At 51.1% G+C, this 17,599-nt stretch overlaps 2 protein-coding genes across 10 annotated transcripts in view; one reads left to right on the plus strand and one right to left on the minus strand.

Moving 5' to 3' along the window:
* The window catches only part of LOXL3 (lysyl oxidase like 3), a 47,685-nt gene extending 39,229 nt beyond the window's left edge, over positions 1-8,456 (plus strand). For 5 of the 7 annotated variants that reach the window (XM_053457994.1, XM_053457995.1, XM_053457996.1 and 2 more), the window contains 7 exons: positions 2,451-2,606; positions 3,145-3,304; positions 4,118-4,361; positions 5,475-5,590; positions 6,184-6,320; positions 7,049-7,160; positions 7,727-8,456. In XM_053457994.1, coding sequence (XP_053313969.1) covers positions 2,451-2,606; positions 3,145-3,304; positions 4,118-4,361; positions 5,475-5,590; positions 6,184-6,320; positions 7,049-7,160; positions 7,727-7,800 — 999 coding nt within the window. In that variant the 3' untranslated portion in view covers positions 7,801-8,456. The remainder of the gene's footprint in view (positions 1-2,450; positions 2,607-3,144; positions 3,305-4,117; positions 4,362-5,474; positions 5,591-6,183; positions 6,321-7,048; positions 7,161-7,726) is intronic. The other 2 variants (XM_053457997.1, XM_053458000.1) reach the window with 1 other exon arrangement.
* A 3,678-nt stretch (positions 8,457-12,134) lies between these two features.
* Positions 12,135-15,839, minus strand: HTRA2 (HtrA serine peptidase 2). Of its 3 annotated transcripts, none has more exons than XM_053458006.1 (8): positions 15,659-15,839; positions 15,160-15,364; positions 14,845-15,039; positions 14,273-14,305; positions 13,801-13,912; positions 13,441-13,510; positions 13,225-13,320; positions 12,135-12,719 (listed from the first exon to the last, which is right to left on the minus strand). In XM_053458006.1, exons 1-8 carry the CDS (start codon positions 15,697-15,699, stop codon positions 12,554-12,556), a joined length of 918 nt encoding a protein of 305 aa, XP_053313981.1. In that variant the 5' UTR covers positions 15,700-15,839; the 3' UTR covers positions 12,135-12,553. The 3 variants fall into 3 exon arrangements, 2 of the variants coding, with proteins under 2 accessions (XP_053313981.1, XP_053313982.1); XM_053458007.1 differs by having other exon boundaries at positions 12,542-12,719; positions 13,251-13,320; XR_008347544.1 differs by having other exon boundaries at positions 12,583-12,719; positions 13,115-13,320.
* Between the last annotated feature and the right edge of the window lie 1,760 nt (positions 15,840-17,599).

The raw sequence follows: 17,599 nt of genomic DNA on the forward strand, positions 1-17,599 counted from the left end.
AGAAAGTTCCATAGTCTCACCGCTCTTACTGTAAAGAACCCCCGTCTGTGCTGGTGTAGAAGCCTTCTTTCCTCCAGCCGTAGAGGATGTCCCCTTGTTATAGATACAGTCCTGGGAGTGATCTCTGTACTGCCCCCTTATATATTTATACATAGTTATTAAGTCCCCCCTAAGCCGTCTTTTTTCCAAACTAAATAACCCTCATTCTGATAATCTTTCTGGGTACTGTAGTCCTTCCATTCCCCTTATTACTCTGGTTGCCCGTCTTTGAACCCTCTCCAGCTCTACTATATCTTTCTTGTACACTGGTGCCCAGTACTGTACACAGTATTCCATGTGTGGTCTGACTAGTGACTTGTACAGTGGTAGAATTATTTCCTTGTCATGGGCATCCATGCCCCTTTTGATGCACCCCATGATTTTATTTGCCTTAGCAGCAGCTGCCTGACACTGGTCGCTACAGGTAAATTTACTGTTAACCAAGACTCCTAAGTCCTTTTCCATGTCAGTCGTCCCCAGTGTTTTCCCATTTAATACATATTCCCAGCCTGGATTTTTCTTCCCCATGTGCATAACCTTACATTTATCCGTGTTGAACCTCATCTGCCACATCCCAGCCCAAGCCTCCAACCTATGCAGATCCATTTGTAATCGTGCACTGTCCTCTATTGTGTTAACCACGTTACAGAGCTTAGTATCGTCTGCAAAGATTGATACTTTACTATACAATCCCTCTACAAGGTCATTAATAAATATATTAAAAAGAATAGGACCCAAAACTGACCCCTGTGGTACCCCACTAGTAACAGTCACCCACTCAGAGTATGTACCATTAATAACCACCCTCTGTTTCCTATCCCTGAGCCAGTTACTTACCCCCATACACACATTCTGCCCCAGCCCAAGCATTCTCATTTTATGTACCAGCCTTTTATGTGGCACCGTATCAAACGCTTTGGAAAAATCAAGATATACGACATCCAGCGATTCACCCCGATCCAGTCCTGAGCTCACCTCCTCATAAAAGCTGATCAGGTTAGTTTGACCGGACCGATCCCTTGTAAACCCAATGCTGATATGGAGTCATACATTTATTTTCATTGAGATTCTCCAAAATAGCATCTCTTAGGAAACCCTCAGACAGTTTACATACAACAGAAGTTAAACTAACCGGCCTATAATTCCCGGGGTCACTTTTTGTCCCCTTTTTGAATATTGGCACAACATTTGCTATGCGCCAGTCCTGGGGAACAGACCCGGTCACTATAGAGTCCTTGAATATTAGAAATAGGGGTCTGTCTATTACATGACTTAACTCCCTTAGAACGCGGGGTGAAGGCCATCTGGACCTAGTGATTTGTCTATTTTGATTTTTTTTAGGCGGCACTGCACTTCTTCCTGGGTTAGACAGGCGACATGTACTGGGGCATTTATCTCATCCTGCTGTATATTACCTGGCATTTCATTTTCCTCTGTGAAAACAGCAGAGAAGAATATATTTAATAGATTCGCTTTTTCCTGATCCCCGTCTATAACTTCTTCCTCAGGGGCCAACGCTTTCATTTTTAACCTTTTTACTATTTATATAGTTAAATAACATTTTGGGGTTTGTTTTACTCTCTTTGGCAATGAGTCTTTCTGTCTCCACTTTTGCTGCTTTTATCTTCATCCTCTTTGTTTTTGGGAAGGTCCAAAGTTCTTTCCGTTTTGCGCTCTGTCCTCTCCTCCATCACTAGATCCCACCCAAAAGTGTCTCCCGGCTTCCTGGTACCGCTTGTGAACCCAGCACGTGGAATCGAAGTCTTGTTATAGGTGGAGGGGTCTCTGTGTGTCTCACAACGTGGCTTTAGGACACAAATGTATAAAGGCTCATCTCTAGCGATCTCTGTAAGCTTCTTTGGTGCTCAGGCTGTGGGCCTATTGGTGGTGAGTTTCATGGAAGCCTTGCCAGCTTGCTGTCCTTGGTATGTAGGGCCATCTTTAACACGGGGCAAGAAGGGAAGCTGCCTACCTTAGTGGCTCACAGCCGCTGTCCATTGGTCCCCTCAACAGCGTGCATATTCTGGAGGTGGAGGTTTCCTAGTTGCCTGGACAGCACCTGCTGCCTAAGAGTGTCAGGATATGATGTCATATCCCGGCACCCAGCAGCAGGAGGACTCACATTCAGGTAGAATGGGACAGGTGGGGTTAGGGAACGCGTGTAACGTGAGTTTGGTGTGATGTAAGAGGTGTGAGTCTGGTCTGATTTGCTCAGGGGGCGCTTAAGTGTCCTGTCTTTTTTCTATAAGCCCTTTCTGCCCCATCTCTCATAACTTCACCTCCTTAACGATAGCCTTGGCTGACCCCACTGCCCTCCCACTACCAACTCCCCGCTCCCCCACTGATCCCACTGCCCCCTCTTGGCCTTTGCTGGCTGCACCCTGGCTGACCCCCGCAGGCTACCCTCACAGATACGCATTGTCGGGGGGCGCACACAGTTTGAGGGGCGCGTGGAAGTGAAGCTGGGAGCGTCTTGGGGATACTTGTGCAGCGACGGCTGGACTACTAAAGAAGCAATGGTGGCATGTCGGCAGCTTGGACTGGGGTACTCCCTGCATGCGGTGACGGTATGTACTCTGCACGCGCTGGCGGCATAGGAAGGCGTTATATAGAGTTATAGGGAGGGTTATATTGAGTAATAGGAGGTGTTATGGGGAGGGTTATATGGAATAATAGGAGGGGTTATGGGGTAGTATGGCGTAATAGGAGGGTTATAAGGAGTAATAGGAGGGGTTGTGGGGAGGGTTATAAGGAGTAATAGGAGGGGATATGGGGTAGTATGGGGTAATGGGAGGGTTATAAGGAGTAATAGTTGGTGTTATGGAGTAGTATGGAGTAATAGGGTTATAAGGAGTAATAGGAGGGGTTGTGGGGAGGGTTATAAGGAGTAATAGGAGGGGATATGGGATAGTATGGGGTAATGGGAGAGTTATAAGGAGTAATAGGAGGGGTTGTGGGGAGGGTTATAAGGAGTAATAGTTGGTGTTATGGGGTAGTATGGAGTAATAGGAGGAGTATATAGGGTAATAAGGAGGTTTCTGTAACAGGCTCCCGGAGGCCACGTGGGGGTATTTTGCGTGTAACTCAGGTTTGTGTGTAACTCAGGAAACGTGGTACTGGGATGCGAGTAACGCAACCGAGATGGTGTTGAGCGGAGTGCGGTGTACGGGCAGCGAAATGTCTCTGCAGCACTGCACACGCCACAAGACGGTCAGCTGCAAGAACACTGGAACCCGGCACGCAGCTGGCGTGATCTGCTCTGAGAGTGAGTTTCTGCAACAATGCTGTCCCTTTAAAATATTCCATAGCCTGCCAAGTGTCCATGTTTAGCCTGGCCAGTCCCTCTGTGTGCCTCTGTGTGCCTTTTTCCCTCTCCCAATACCCCTCTCTCCAACCCTGATGCCCCTCTCTCCTCCTCTGATGCCCCTCTCTCCTCACCCTTGATGCCCCTCTCTCTCATCCTCTGAAGCCCCTCTCTCCTCATTCCTCCCTGGTGCCCTTCTCTCTCCTCCTCTGATGCTCCTCTCTCCTCATTCCTCCCCTGGTGCCCTTCTCTCTCCTCCTCTGATGCCCTCTCTCCTCATTCCTCCCCTGTGTCCTTCTCTCTCCTCCCCTGATGCCCCTCTTTTCTAGGGGCTCAGAATGTTTGCAGGGTATAAACGTATCACAGGGCTCTACAGTCCCTTTACTGCACATCCAGGAAGAGGCGATGTTATCTGATATCAAGCAGAAGCCAATATTTATGCCTAATACATGAATTAAGGTGGGTTGGAGGGGGGTGAGGACTATAACCCTGAGCTAAGGGGGAAATATATTAACCCCAACCAGTGTTTATAGGGGTTCCCCCATTCGCTGGGGTCATCCTTTGAATCTGTGCCGTCAGCCGGGGAGGACTCAGCCTGAAGGGCCCATTAACCACGCAAAGCACATAAAGCTCTCAGTGTGTGCTACCCCATAAAGGGTCTGGTATGGGTTTAAATGCTGCAGACGCCCCTTGTTAATCTAGACGCCCTGGCTGTACATTGCAAGTAAAGTGGTTGCCTTGTCTCTTTGTTTATTAACCCTTGCCTTGCTCTAGCTGCATCCGACCTGGTACTCCACTCCGCCTTGGTCCAGGAGACGGCCTACATCGAGGACCGGCCACTGCACATGCTGTACTGCGCGGCCGAGGAGAACTGTCTGTCCAGCTCAGCTCGTCACGCCAACTGGCCCTACGGACACCGCCGCCTCCTGCGCTTCTCCTCTCAGATACACAACAACGGCCGTGCCGACTTCCGACCCAAGGCTGGGAGACACTCCTGGGTTTGGCACGAGTGCCATAGGTAAATAGAGGGCATCGTACAGAGCGTGCGGGGGCACAGGGTGGCAATATAGAGAGCATTCGAGGAACGAGCAGGTAGAGAGCGCCACCGGCGTTCAAACCGAAAGAGAAGGGATGAGATCGGATAGCGGAGCAGCGGACATGCGCAGCCACGTATTACTAGGCTGGTCCCCCATAGCAGGAGCGGTTAGTAGGGGGCGCAGGGCCCCGTGCTGCCATAGGCTATAATGCTGCGCAGGGAAGATCCCCGTAGGACAGACAGAGGAGATATTATATAACATAATGAGGTCCCCCCCCATGCACCAAACTGCCGCCCCACAATGAGACTTTAATGGCTCGGACGCATGTGGGTTCTACAATAAGACAGGAAGAGGAGGAGATACGGCAGGAAAGGGCATCGCATTGGTGGCGGTGCTGTAGCGCTTATTACATTGTGTCGGCAGTATATGAGCTCCACAGCGCAGGATATGGCAGATCCGCCACGGCTCTTCTATTAACCTCTTGTGTCCTCCTACGTTCTGTATGCTGCCCTCTGTTTACTGTATGGTTCCAACTCTGGCTCTGTACCCTCTGAATGTAACTCCCACTGCAGGATGACACAGACAGAAGGGGGCTATGTGACGTGGCGTCTGCCCCTCCTACTGCAGGGCGACACAGACAGAAGGGGCTATGTGACGCAGAGGCTGCCCCTCCCACTGCAGGGTGATAGACAGACAGAAGGGGGCTATGTGACGCAAAGTCTGCCCCTCCCACTGCAGGGCAACAGATGGGAGTTATGTGACGCAGAGTCTGCCCCTCCCACTGCAGGGCGACACAGATGGACGGGAGCTATGGGACACGGAGTCTGCCCCTCCCGCTGCAGGGTGACAGATAGACGGGAGCTATGTGACGCAAAGGCTGCCCCTCCCACTGCAGGGTGACAGACAGACGGGAACTATGGGATGTGGAGTCTGCCCTTCCCACTGCAGGGCGACACAGACAGAAGGGGGCTGTGACGCGGCATCTGCCCCTCCTGTGGATATCGTGGTGTTTTTAACCTTTGTTGTTGTGTCTCCATGGTGCCTGCCGGCTGTGAGTGTGAGAGTACGCCCGACACCCATGTCTTTCTCCCCAGGCATTATCACAGCATGGACATCTTCACTCACTACGACCTCCTCACCCCCAATGGGACTAAAGTGGCTGAGGGTCACAAGGCGAGCTTCTGCCTGGAGGACACGGACTGCCAAGAGCGTAAGTAAAAAGGACCAGAGGGGAGAGGTGGAAGAATAGTGAGCCGATGACATCACACAGAAGAAAGTGCCTAATCGGTGACATCATACCATGGACGCATTAACATTCATTGATGATTTAATGTCACCGTAGCAACTGGGTGAAGGACTCATCCACCTCTCCACCCCCTGCATGCGTTGGTGCCTGGGTAATGTTAAACCACCGCCTACCCTTCCACGGCCAGCGAGGGTAATTGTATGCCGCTCCTCCCGGGCCGGCAGGGGTAATTGCACGCTGCTCCTCCCGGGCCCGGTCGCCCCAGGTTGGGGTAATTCGCTTTGGTTAAGCAACTTTTAACAAGTTGTGGTTCAGCTATTTTTGTTTCTTTGCTGATTCCACCTTCCCCTTCACCTAAAGCCAAGCCCTGCACCAACTACCCCTTTAATTCTAGATTTACCCTCCCTACGCACACTGGTTTAAAATCTTCTAGAAGATTGGTGACCTGCTGAGAAATCCGAGACCATGGTGTAGTCAGGAAGGAATTCAGCGGGGGAGGGGGGCATGATGTACGACCATGTAACGCACCCCGTAACCCTCTCACCGCTCTTTCACAGTGATCAGTAAGAGGTATGAATGCGCCAATTTTGGGGAGCAGGGAATCACCGTGGGATGCTGGGATCTGTACCGCCACGACATTGACTGCCAGTGGATTGATATCACAGACGTGAAACCTGGAAACTACATTCTGCAGGTGAGTGAAACCCACAGGGAGTGACACGTAAACTAAAAGCAACTAGCAAGATCCAGCCACCCAATCACTGGCCAGATCTCCCCAAGGCACCCAATCGCTAGACAGATCTCTCCAAGGTACCCAATCACTAGCCAGGTCCATCCAGCCACCGACTAACCATCTAATCTATCCAAAGCACCCAGTCACTACTCAGGTCCATCCAGATCTCTCCAAGGTACCCAATCACTAGCCAGATCTCTCCAAGGTACCCAATCGCTAGCCAGATCCATCCAGCCACCCAATCACTAGCCAGATCTCTCCAAGGAACCAAATCACTTGCCAGATCTCTCCAAGGAACCCAATCACTAGCCAGGTCCATCCAGCCACCGAATCACCATCCAATCTATCCGAAGCACCCAGTGTCACTACTCAGGTCCATCCAGCCACCCAATCACTAGCCAGATCCATCCAGCCACCCAATCGCTAGTCATGTCTATTGAGAGCCTGATTTGAAATCCCGGTGAGGTCTAAAGTCCAGCACAAGAAACCGAAGCAAAGCAAAGAGTTCTGGTTCTGAACGATACCGGCACAGACAAGAACCGCCTGAACCACCCTGACCGGTAACGGTAAAATCCTTCCTTCCACCACCCACCCATCAGCTCAGCTTGATCTCCCACCATGGGATCCACCTCCCGCCCGCTGCCACAGCCCCCAGCATCCCCCCATCTCAATCTCTCTTGTGCTTTTAGGTTGTTATTAACCCAAACTTCGAAGTTGCGGAGAGTGACTTCAGCAACAACGCCATGAAGTGTAACTGTAAATACGACGGGCACCGGATCTGGATACACAACTGCCACCTCGGTGAGAACATACCCCATGCCGGGACAGATCACACCACCACCCCATCCGTGACAACATACCCCGTGCCGGTACAGATCACACCACCGCTCCATCCGTGACAACATACCCCGTGCCGGTACAGATCACACCACTGCTCCATCCGTGACAACATACCCCGTGCCGGTACAGATCACACCACCGCCCCATCCGTGACAACATACCCCGTGCCGGTACAGATCACACCACCGCCCCATCCGTGACAACATACCCCGTGCCGGTACAGATCACACCACCGCCCCATACGTGACAACATACCCTGTGCCGGTACAGATCACACCACCGCCCCATCCGTGACAACATACCCCGTGCCGGTACAGATCACATCACCGCCCCAACCGTGCAAACATACCCCGTGCCGGTACAGATCACACCACCGCCCCATCCGTGAAAACATACCCCGTGCCGGTACAGATCACACCACCGCCCCTCATGACAACATACCCCATGCCGGGACAGATCACAGCACCACACCCTATCATGTATGTGATTTGCGTGTTGTGTTATGGCTTTCTTCTCTCTAATTTCAGGCGACGCGTTTAGTGAAGAAGCCAATAAAAGATTTGAACAATACAGGGGGCAGCTCAACAACCAGATCTGGTAACACCCCGGAGGGTAACACTTCGGAGCTTAATGGCCGGGAGGTGAACGCCCCACAGGGTGCCCTTCAGCCGTGACTTGCATACATTACTGTCCACATTATATCAATTCTGCCCCTCTCTGAAGAAAACACTCAATTCCTGATAAAAGCTACAGCTTCACCGTGTGCCCAAAGGGAGGCCTCCACCTCCTCAGCCAGCTGTGTCCTGAAAGCCACTATATGCTTCCTCCTGCACCCCATCCATCAGCTCAGGAGTTTTTCCAGCGTGTCGGCCTTCGCTTCCTCTGCCTCGGGTGCTAACAGAGTTTGGCTGCAAGAGGGTCTCAGAAGGCAAGATGGATGGTGAACCAGGTGGCATCAAGAAAGTACAAAGGAGGAGGAATAAGGACCTCACTAAAGCAGGGGAGCCATACATTGGCCTGTGGTTATGTCAAGTGTTCTAGTGGCGCATCCCGTGACACAGGTGCTCACGCGTGTCCTGCAGTAACAAATCTGATATTTATCTGAATGTAACAGGCAACACGTGAGACAGTCACGTCATATCGTACAGGACAGCTGCCACGGCCATCTGCCCTGTTATACAGGGGAGACTCCTCTGGGCCACGGCCCATGTGACCCCATCTGACATTTTTAACCCATGTGTGTAAAGTATGCTATTTTTTAAAATCTCACTGTCGTCCTGTGATTTCTTGAGGGATAAAGATTGGGGAAGGGGTTGGAAAGGGCCTGATCCACTAAACTGGAAACAGCCAGCTTCCATATAATGCATAATTAAATCAGCGAGCAGGCCCTGTATAATTTATCATTTACATCAGGGAAAATGTTACCCCTAACAGTGTAATTGTGTTTTTAAAGTAGGTGGCAAGTTGAGCAGAAAGGTTGCAGGGCGAGGGAGGGTGTTAATGTGGAGAAGAGGCGTTTAGGATTATGGGAGAAAGGTTAAAAGGAAAAAAAGCTTTCTTTTGGAGGTAGAGAAGGTTCCGATAGGCGTGCGGTGGTTTGGGTTTTGTAGGCGGAGGAGGTGCTGGTAGGTGTGCGGTGGTTTTGTTGGTGTAGCTGGAGGAGGTTGCGGTAGGTCTGTGGTGGGTTGGTTTTTGTAGGTAGAGGAGGTGCGGGTAGGTCTGTGGTGGGTTGGTTTTTGTAGGTGGAGGAAGTTGCAGTAGCTCTGTGGTGGTTTTGAAGGTAGAGGAGGAGCGGGTAGGTCTGTGGTGGGTTGGTTTTTGTAGGCGGAGGAGGTGCTGGTAGGTGTGCGGTGGTTTTGTTGGTGTAGCTGGAGGATGTTGCGGTAGGTCTGTGGTGGGTTGGTTTTTGTAGGTGGAGGAAGTTGCAGTAGCTTGTTAGGGATATTAATGAGACAAAATAGGCAAAACCAATATTTTATCACATACGCAAAATAACGACGCTACCAAATATTGTAGTACCACATCCACAATACTAATTTAAGGAGATACCCTATATTTTATCTCCGATCCTAAATCCTTTCAGATCGCCGAAAATTATAATTCAAATCAGATAGATATCACCAAGATACTCAATCAAAAATATTTATTGTAAATACAATTTATAAAATCTATATATGAGTCACACAGTGCAGAATACAAAATACAAAGTTCTTAAAGCATGTCAAAAATGAATCAATTCAAATACAGTATATTATCGATAGTTATCAATATGAATTAATACTTTATGAGTCTAACACACAATTAATTTCCATCCCACTCAGCAACCAAAAAATGATAATGATCAGGGCAGTAATAAAGATATCACTATCTCTCTAATATTAGTTCAACTAATATAACAAATTAAAAATAATTTAATTGTGTCCAAGAGTACTAGTGAAGTTCCTAATAGATGCAAATAATGTCAAACTTCATCTATAGGTAAAAATACCTTTTCATTATTGTTATCACGGGTTATAAGCTGCAGTCTCACAAGCCGTTATATACAATAATGCAATATACTACTTCCCAGAAACAGGGAATTCTATATGAAGAAGACAAAATTCATCTCTATTCAGAATAATAAAACAATTATATTTACCACCACTTGTTGCTGTTGTCCCATCGGTCCTTGTAGAAATTAATCCAGGTTCATTGGCAAGAAATTAAGTGGAAAAGAATATAACTTTCTACCAGTTATAGAGGTTAGAACTCAAAGTAACTCCAAGAGTGAAATATGGTGCCAGAATCTTAAGATTCCAATTCTCTGGGGTAAATTTGGTGAATAAGTCCGTCAGGGTCTGTCCTTAAGGTCTTTTTTTTTTTTTTATTAAAGACATAAGCTTTTAAAGACAGGGCTTATTATCAAAGCCTCCACCTCTTGATTGGAATTCTCCAATCATAACGGTGGGTTTTACCCATTATAATTAGGATTTCTACTCATATTTACACCGTTGTAATTTCTTAATTTACCTGTGAGAGACGCTCTGGTCTAAGAATTAACTTAAAACCATTACATATGTGTTTGGAATTTATCCTTGGTCACCCTAATCGCCAAATGTTACTTCCTAGATAATAACTCAGGTCTTGGTGGTCTTCCCATGTATCCCCCATTCCAAGTTACATTTCTAAAGATATGCAGCGTCTACTCCTTAACTTTCTCATAGAAAATAACATTAATTGTATCATATATACGCTGAAACATCATTATACATGAATACTCCTTTGTTCTCAATTATAGAGGGAACAAGGACAAAAAGAAATAATCACTATATAATTAAGTAAAATAAAATGGCTCTGACTCCATTTTGTGTTCATGTAAAATACAGAATATATGGAATACATGTTTGCTATCATAAAATATCTGACAAGCTCTGTGGTGGTTTTGAAGGTAGAGGAGGAGCGGGTAGGTCTGTGGTGGTTTGGGTTTTTGTAGGTGGAGGAGGTTGCGGTAGGTCTGTGGTGGGTTGGTTTTTGTAGGTGGAGGAGGTTGCGGTAGGTCTGTGGTGGGTTGGTTTTTGTAGGCGGAGGAGGTGCTGGTAGGTCTGCGGTGGTTTTGTTGGTGTAGCTGGAGGAGGTTGCGGTAGGTCTGTGGTGGGTTGGTTTTTGTAGGTGGAGGAAGTTGCAGTAGCTCTGTGGTGGTTTTGAAGGTAGAGGAGGAGCGGGTAGGTCTGTGGTGGGTTGGTTTTGTAGGTGGAGGAGGTTGCGGTAGGTGTGCGGTGGTTTTGTTGGTGTAGCTGGAGGAGGTTGCGGTAGGTCTGTGGTGGGTTGGTTTTTGTAGGTAGAGAAGGTGCTGGTAGGTCTGTGGTGGGTTGGTTTTTGTAGGTGGAGGAGGTTGCGGTAGGTCTGTGGTTGTTTGGGTTTTGTAGGTGGAGGAGGTTGCGGTAGGTGTGCGGTGGTTTTGTTGGTGTAGCTGGAGGAGGTTGCGGTAGGTCTGTGGTGGTTTGGGTTTTGTAGGCGGAGGAGGTGCTGGTAGGTGTGCGGTGGTTTTGTTGGTGTAGCTGGAGGAGGTTGCGGTAGGTCTGTGGTGGGTTGGTTTTTGTAGATAGAGGAGGAGCGGGTAGGTCTGTGGTGGGTTGGTTTTTGTAGGTAGAGAAGGTGCGGGTAGGTCTGTGGTGGGTTGGTTTTTGTAGGTGGAGGAGGTTGCAGTAGGTCTGCAGTGGGTTGTTTTTTGTAGGTGGAGAAGGCTCCGGTGGGTTGTTAATATATTGTTTTATATAACATTGAATATAGAATTGAGTTAATGTAGTGAGGGGATAAGAGGTCAGTGGGTAGGGGGGCGCGTAGTCAGAGGGAGGTGACTGTGTAGATATGTCATATATGATAGTTTGAATTTTATTACTGAAATATGTGGCAAAGTCAGATCCATTAGGGTTAGTGGAAGGGGTAGTAGGGATCGGTCGAAGGAGGGAATTGAAAGTATTAAACCGTCGTTTAGGGTTATGAGACAGGGAGGAGAGGAGGGAGGTGAAGTAGGTTTCTTTAGCAAGGTTCAGAGCAGAGTAGTATGAACGTAGCATTAATTTATAGTGCAGAAAGTCAGACATGGAATGAGACTTTCGCCAACTGCTGAGCGGGAACATCGTCGTAGGTGTCAGGTTACAGTCGTGTACCAGGGTTTGGAATGTGTCTTGAAGAGCAAGTAGTAACTGGGGGCAAAATCCTCAAGAGCAGATGTGAGCGTGGAGTTATAGACAGAGGTAGCGTTGTTAGGGCACGATATGTTTGAGATTGGAGAGGGAGTAAATTGATTGAGAAATTCTGAAGTATAATAGAGCTCCCTCGAACGTGCGCAGGTCTTCTTCACAAGTAAATCCTCACCCCCCCGCCCCGCAGATGGCACCTGAAGCTCTCAGGGCACCACACTGATTTAACGGAGGCCTTTAGCACACGGGCAGATTACTCTACAAACAGCTTTAATATCACAAACACAGAGCCGCGCATGCTCTGGAGCCACTGTGTGAGAACCGAGTCGGCTCCTACAGGTTTTCCCGCGGACTGTTCTAGTGCTTTCCGCACCGGCCGAGCCCACGTCTCAGGGCAGATGGGGGATCCTCGCTAACCTTGGAGATGCTGCCTGGTGGGGTACAGACTGCAGACCCCAACACCCTCCACCAGTGCTGCACCGACAGAGTAACAGAACCTAAACCCATCTGCCCGGCCCATGGACCTGTAGTGGCCCCTGCAAACACTGGGTCCCCATCTAATCAAGGAAGAGAAGTCTTTCCTCCAGACAATCCTGTCAGGTGAACAGTCTGTGACCAGGAGCTGCCCCATCCAGTTACAGGCTCAGGGAGAGAACGATGGCCCCGCATCCTTCACTCCGCCGTCTCTGGGATCACGTTGACCATCAGCGTCTCGTGCCTGCGTCTCACGATCATGGAGAGTTTAGAATGAGAGCTGACAGCGTCGTATATGACCTCAGAAGACACAGCTCTTTGGGCATTAACCTCAAGGATCACATCTCCAGATTTCAGGCCCGCCCTGGGGGACGAAGACAGAGGGAACGATGAATATAGTTAATTTATAGGGTGTCAAGACAATGGGGGCTCTCTCTTCAAATACGGGGCCACGTTGTAGTGTGGGACCCACCCTGGGGGGCATAAAGCCCATCAGCCCCTTGCCACACCCCCTAACACATATACCCACTGGCACACCCACCTACACTTATGCTAACACCCATACACATTTATGCTAACACAACGACACTCGTACATATACATTCATACTCCATCGGCCCTTACTTCACTGGCATCGTTCCTGCAGCCCTTACCAAGTCCGAAGGGCCCTTTGTGGACAATTTTGGACAGGCCCGTCCTGTTGCAAGTAAGAGGGCCTGCCGGCTACCCCAACACAAGAGGACAAACAGTAGAAACAGCCTGCCAGAGATGGATAGATTCACCACCCCACGGGGACCAAGACCATCCTACACAGAGCCACGGAAGATGGGACACGCGTGTCTCTCCCACGTTATTCCGCAGACACTCACTGATGAGCCGGGGATCCGATAATTACTTTGAGGATCAGGACTCCGTGAGACACGTCAGGAAAACCAGGATCTCGAAACCTCAGGTCGGCCAGGATGCTGCGAGACATACGAGACCGTCTCAGTTACACGCCGGCGGGGTAGGAGGGAGGGAGAGATGCGCGCGGCCAGGCGGGCGAAAACATATGCCCCAAGCAGATCTGCCCAAGTAACTCTCACCTCGGGGACAGCGTCAGCATCATCACCCCGATATACTGACGCTTCTTATCCGACGACCCAAACCAGGAACCTGGGCGAGACACACGATGAGAGAATAAACACCCCGTGGGGTAACTGCACCTCAGGACTGCCCCCCCCTTCAAATTAGGGAAGTGTAGGTGTCCGAGCCAAATAATAACACAGACCCAGGGCCTAGTATAGCATATAGTTAAATCAGTGACTGGCCCCCTGTATAACGTATAGTTAAATCAGCGAGCCGGCCCCCGTATAATGTACATAATGTATCAGCCGGCGCCCCGTATTATGTATATAATAATGTATCAGCTACCCCCCCCCGTATAATGTGTATAATGCACTCACCAGGGCGCTGTCTCTTTTCCCGCTGGAGGAAGTCTCGCAGGCGATCAGACGGGATTGCGAAGGAGATTCCAGCCGTGACCTTCATTGTGTTTATTCCAATCACCTCGCCGTCCTGCAACGTGGCAGAGAGGGTCAGAGGGGCCCCCGGCCAGAAACGCCCCCCCCCACGGGAGCGCCCATTGCCCCTACACGCCCCCCCAACGGGAGCGCCCATTGCCCCTACACCCCCCCCAACGGGAGCGCCCATTGCCCAGACACCCCCCCCAACGGGAGCGCCCATTGCCCAGACACACCCCCCCAACGGGAGCGCCCATTGCCCAGACACACCCCCCCAACGGGAGCGCCCATTGCCCAGACACGCCGCCCCACGGGAGCCGCCATTGTCCAGACACGCCGACCCACGGGATCGGCCATTGCCCAGACACGCCGCCCCACGGGAGCGGCCATTGCCCAGACACGCCCATTTACTCACCAGATTCACCAGGGGGCCCCCGGAGTTCCCAAACTAAAATAAAGAGAGACGAGCGATCAGGTTGCAGAGCAGCAATAAACACGCCACGGGCCACACAGCACACATGCTAACCATGACACGGTCATGCCACATGCAACGCACACGCTAACCAAGGAGCGGGCCACATGCAGCACACATGCCAACCATGACATGGCTCACACCATACGCAACGCACACGCTAACCACGACACGGGCCATGCTACACACAGTGCACATGCTAAACAAGACACGGGCCACGACCGTACGCAGCGCACATGCTAACCATGACATGAGCCAGATGCAGCTCAAACGCCAACCACGACACGGGCCACACGCAGAGCACACACTAACCACCATATGGGCCGTGCCACACGCAGTGCACATGCTAACCACAACACGGGCCACATGCAGTGCACATGCTAACCATGACATTGGCCACGCCAGATGCAACACACACGCTAACCACAACACGGGCCATAACACACAGCGCACACACTAACCACGACACGGGCCACACCACACATGCTAACCACGACATGGGCCACCCGTCTTACATCGATGGCGGCGTCCGTCTGGATGTAGTCCATGTCCCGGTTGGACAGGCCGAGCTCCCGGCTGCCTCTCTGCACCGAGCTGACGATGCCCGACGTGATGGTGTTCTGCAGCGAGAAGGGGCTGCCCATTGCGACCACGAACTCCCCTTGCCGGAGCTCAGAGGAGCGGCCGAGGCGCAGCGTGGGGAGAGGAGCCTGCGGGGAGGAATAACGACTGACCATATCAGGTCCTGTGCATCGGAGGCGACCCCCCCGCCCCTCACAGCCATAACCTCCCAGAACACGCTAACTACACGCATGCACCCAGCAGCCTACCTGGGGACTGATCTTGACGGTGGCGACGTCGATGACCGGGTCCACGTCCTGCACGTGAGCCTCATAAGTCTCCCCATTGGACAGCTTGACTCTCACTCTCGTCCTATTGGCCACCACGTGCGCGTTGGTCACGATGAGACCGTCGGAGGAAACGATGAACCCGGATCCGCTGGAAATGGGGACCTCGCGCCGTGAGAGCGGGTGCCTGCGGAGAGAGCCGGGGATCACGCGGGGCCCCCACACAAAGGCAGCTCCATTCACTGCCGTAGTGACGGTACTATCTGTGAATACTCCGGGGAAGTCGGCATTAGTTAGATGTCTCTGTGGATTAGGCTCCTCCCCCCCACAGCGGACACCAATGACTCCAATGACCAAGAGACTGCCGAGTCCTCTGCTCTTATCGGATATTAGGGGATTATTCTGATGCATGACCAGGGGCTCAGAGGAGACCCATACAGCACAGACCGGGCCCCCATTACGCGTCTCACCTCCCCAGTACCTCGATATTAACCACGGCAGGGGCAGTTTTCTCGGCCACATCAGCTATAAAGTTGAAGCTGCTCCGGGGTCCTCCTGGACTGGATCCTTTCTGCGGCTCATCAATGAAAGGCTTTGCTGCTTTTAGGTTCGTAACCCCAGGAGTGCCTTTTATCCACAAGCAGAGACCAAACCCGGCTCCCAGCAATACCCCGGTGCAAACTGCCCCCAAACCCCCCCACCCCTCCCCAGGACTGCTCGAACCATTGTGAAGAACCCCAACATGTCTCCTACACTGCCCCCCAAGATACCCCTTACCCCTTAAACCTGCGCCCTGCCGCCCAAGATACCCCTTACCCACTAAACCCGTGCCCTGCCCCCCAAGATACCCCTTACCCCTTAAACCCGCGCCCTGACCCCCAAGATACCCCTTACCCACTGAACCCGCGCCCTGCCCCCCAAGATACTCCTTACCCACTGACACCAAATTCCGCACCCCGATATACCCCTTACCCCCTGAACCCGCGCCCTGCGCCCCAATGTCCCCCTTACCCACATTACGTACCCAATGCCCCCCACACCCCAGACAGTGCACCCCCAGGCCCCGGCCCAGCGCCCCCGCAGTCATCCGTACACGCCAGATGGAAGCCGCCATCTTGTTCTCCAATTCCAGCATACAAAACTTTATTTACACAATATGCGGGCTGACCACGTGACCAGCTCGAGCCGCGGTAACGGCCATGTTAGCTAAGGGCACAGCTGCAGGCCGTCAACCAGTAAATACCAGTGTAACCAGTCAATAATACCACTGTAACCAGTTATTCCCAGTGTAACCAGTTAATAATACCAGTGTAACCAGTTAATAATAGAGTACCAGTTATTCTCAGTGTAACCAATCATACCAGAGTACCAGCCAGTTATTCCCAGTGTAACTAGTTAATAATACCAGTGTAACCAGTTAATAATAGAGTACCAGTTATTCTCAGTGTAACCAGTTAATAATAGAGTACCAGTTATTCCCAGTCAATCATACCAGAGTACCAGCCAGTTATTCCCAGTGTAACCAGTTAATAATATCATTTATTTCCACCACTGAGGGCCTTCTGGGCCAGGAGGTCAGCCCCGTTAGCGTGACCCTGTGTCGCATGTGGCAGTGCCGTTCAGGCACATCTCCGCTGTACATCCTTCTTTCTTCTGATTGTATTACCTACCCAGTAACGGGGGTGTTTGTGTAGGGGGTCTCCCATGCGCCCACAGGGGTCTCAATCACACTGTTAATAGCCAAGCGAGTGGTGGGGGGGGGGGGTAGGCATTGCCGAAACAATCAACCCAGGCGGCAGGAACGCTTTCATCATATCCTGACACGGAGAGATGACATCACACTCACAGACCCCCAGGGAACGGCCCAACAACGCACACACGTCCAGAGCACAATATGACATCACACTCACAGACACACCCGGCCTCACAGACGCCCAGCGCGAGGCCCAACATCACACCCACAGACATGCCCAGCACACTCAGAGACGCGCGGCCCGACATCGCACTCACAAACGGAATGACATCACGGTCACGCACGCCCAGTATGACATCACACCCACACACATGCCCAGCACATTCAGACGCACTCCCACACACCCCCAGCACACGGAATGACATCACACTCACAGACACCCGGCATCACCCCCCCCCCCAAATCACACTCTCGCACCGAATGACAGAATTACATCACACTCACACATGCCCAGCACACGGCATGACATCACACGCCCAGCGTACAGAATGACATCACACATGCCCCGCCCAACATCACGCACGCACGCACACACAGAATTACATCATGCACGCGCACACCCAGCGCACGGACTGACATCACACCGACACACGCCCAGCATGACATCACACTCAGAGAAGTCGGGTACATAAAGTCGGCGCATCCACGCGAAGAAACATGTATGTAACG

This window comes from Spea bombifrons, chromosome 1 (assembly GCF_027358695.1).
Source record: "Spea bombifrons isolate aSpeBom1 chromosome 1, aSpeBom1.2.pri, whole genome shotgun sequence".
In the NCBI taxonomy this organism is placed as follows: Eukaryota; Metazoa; Chordata; class Amphibia; order Anura; family Pelobatidae; genus Spea; species Spea bombifrons.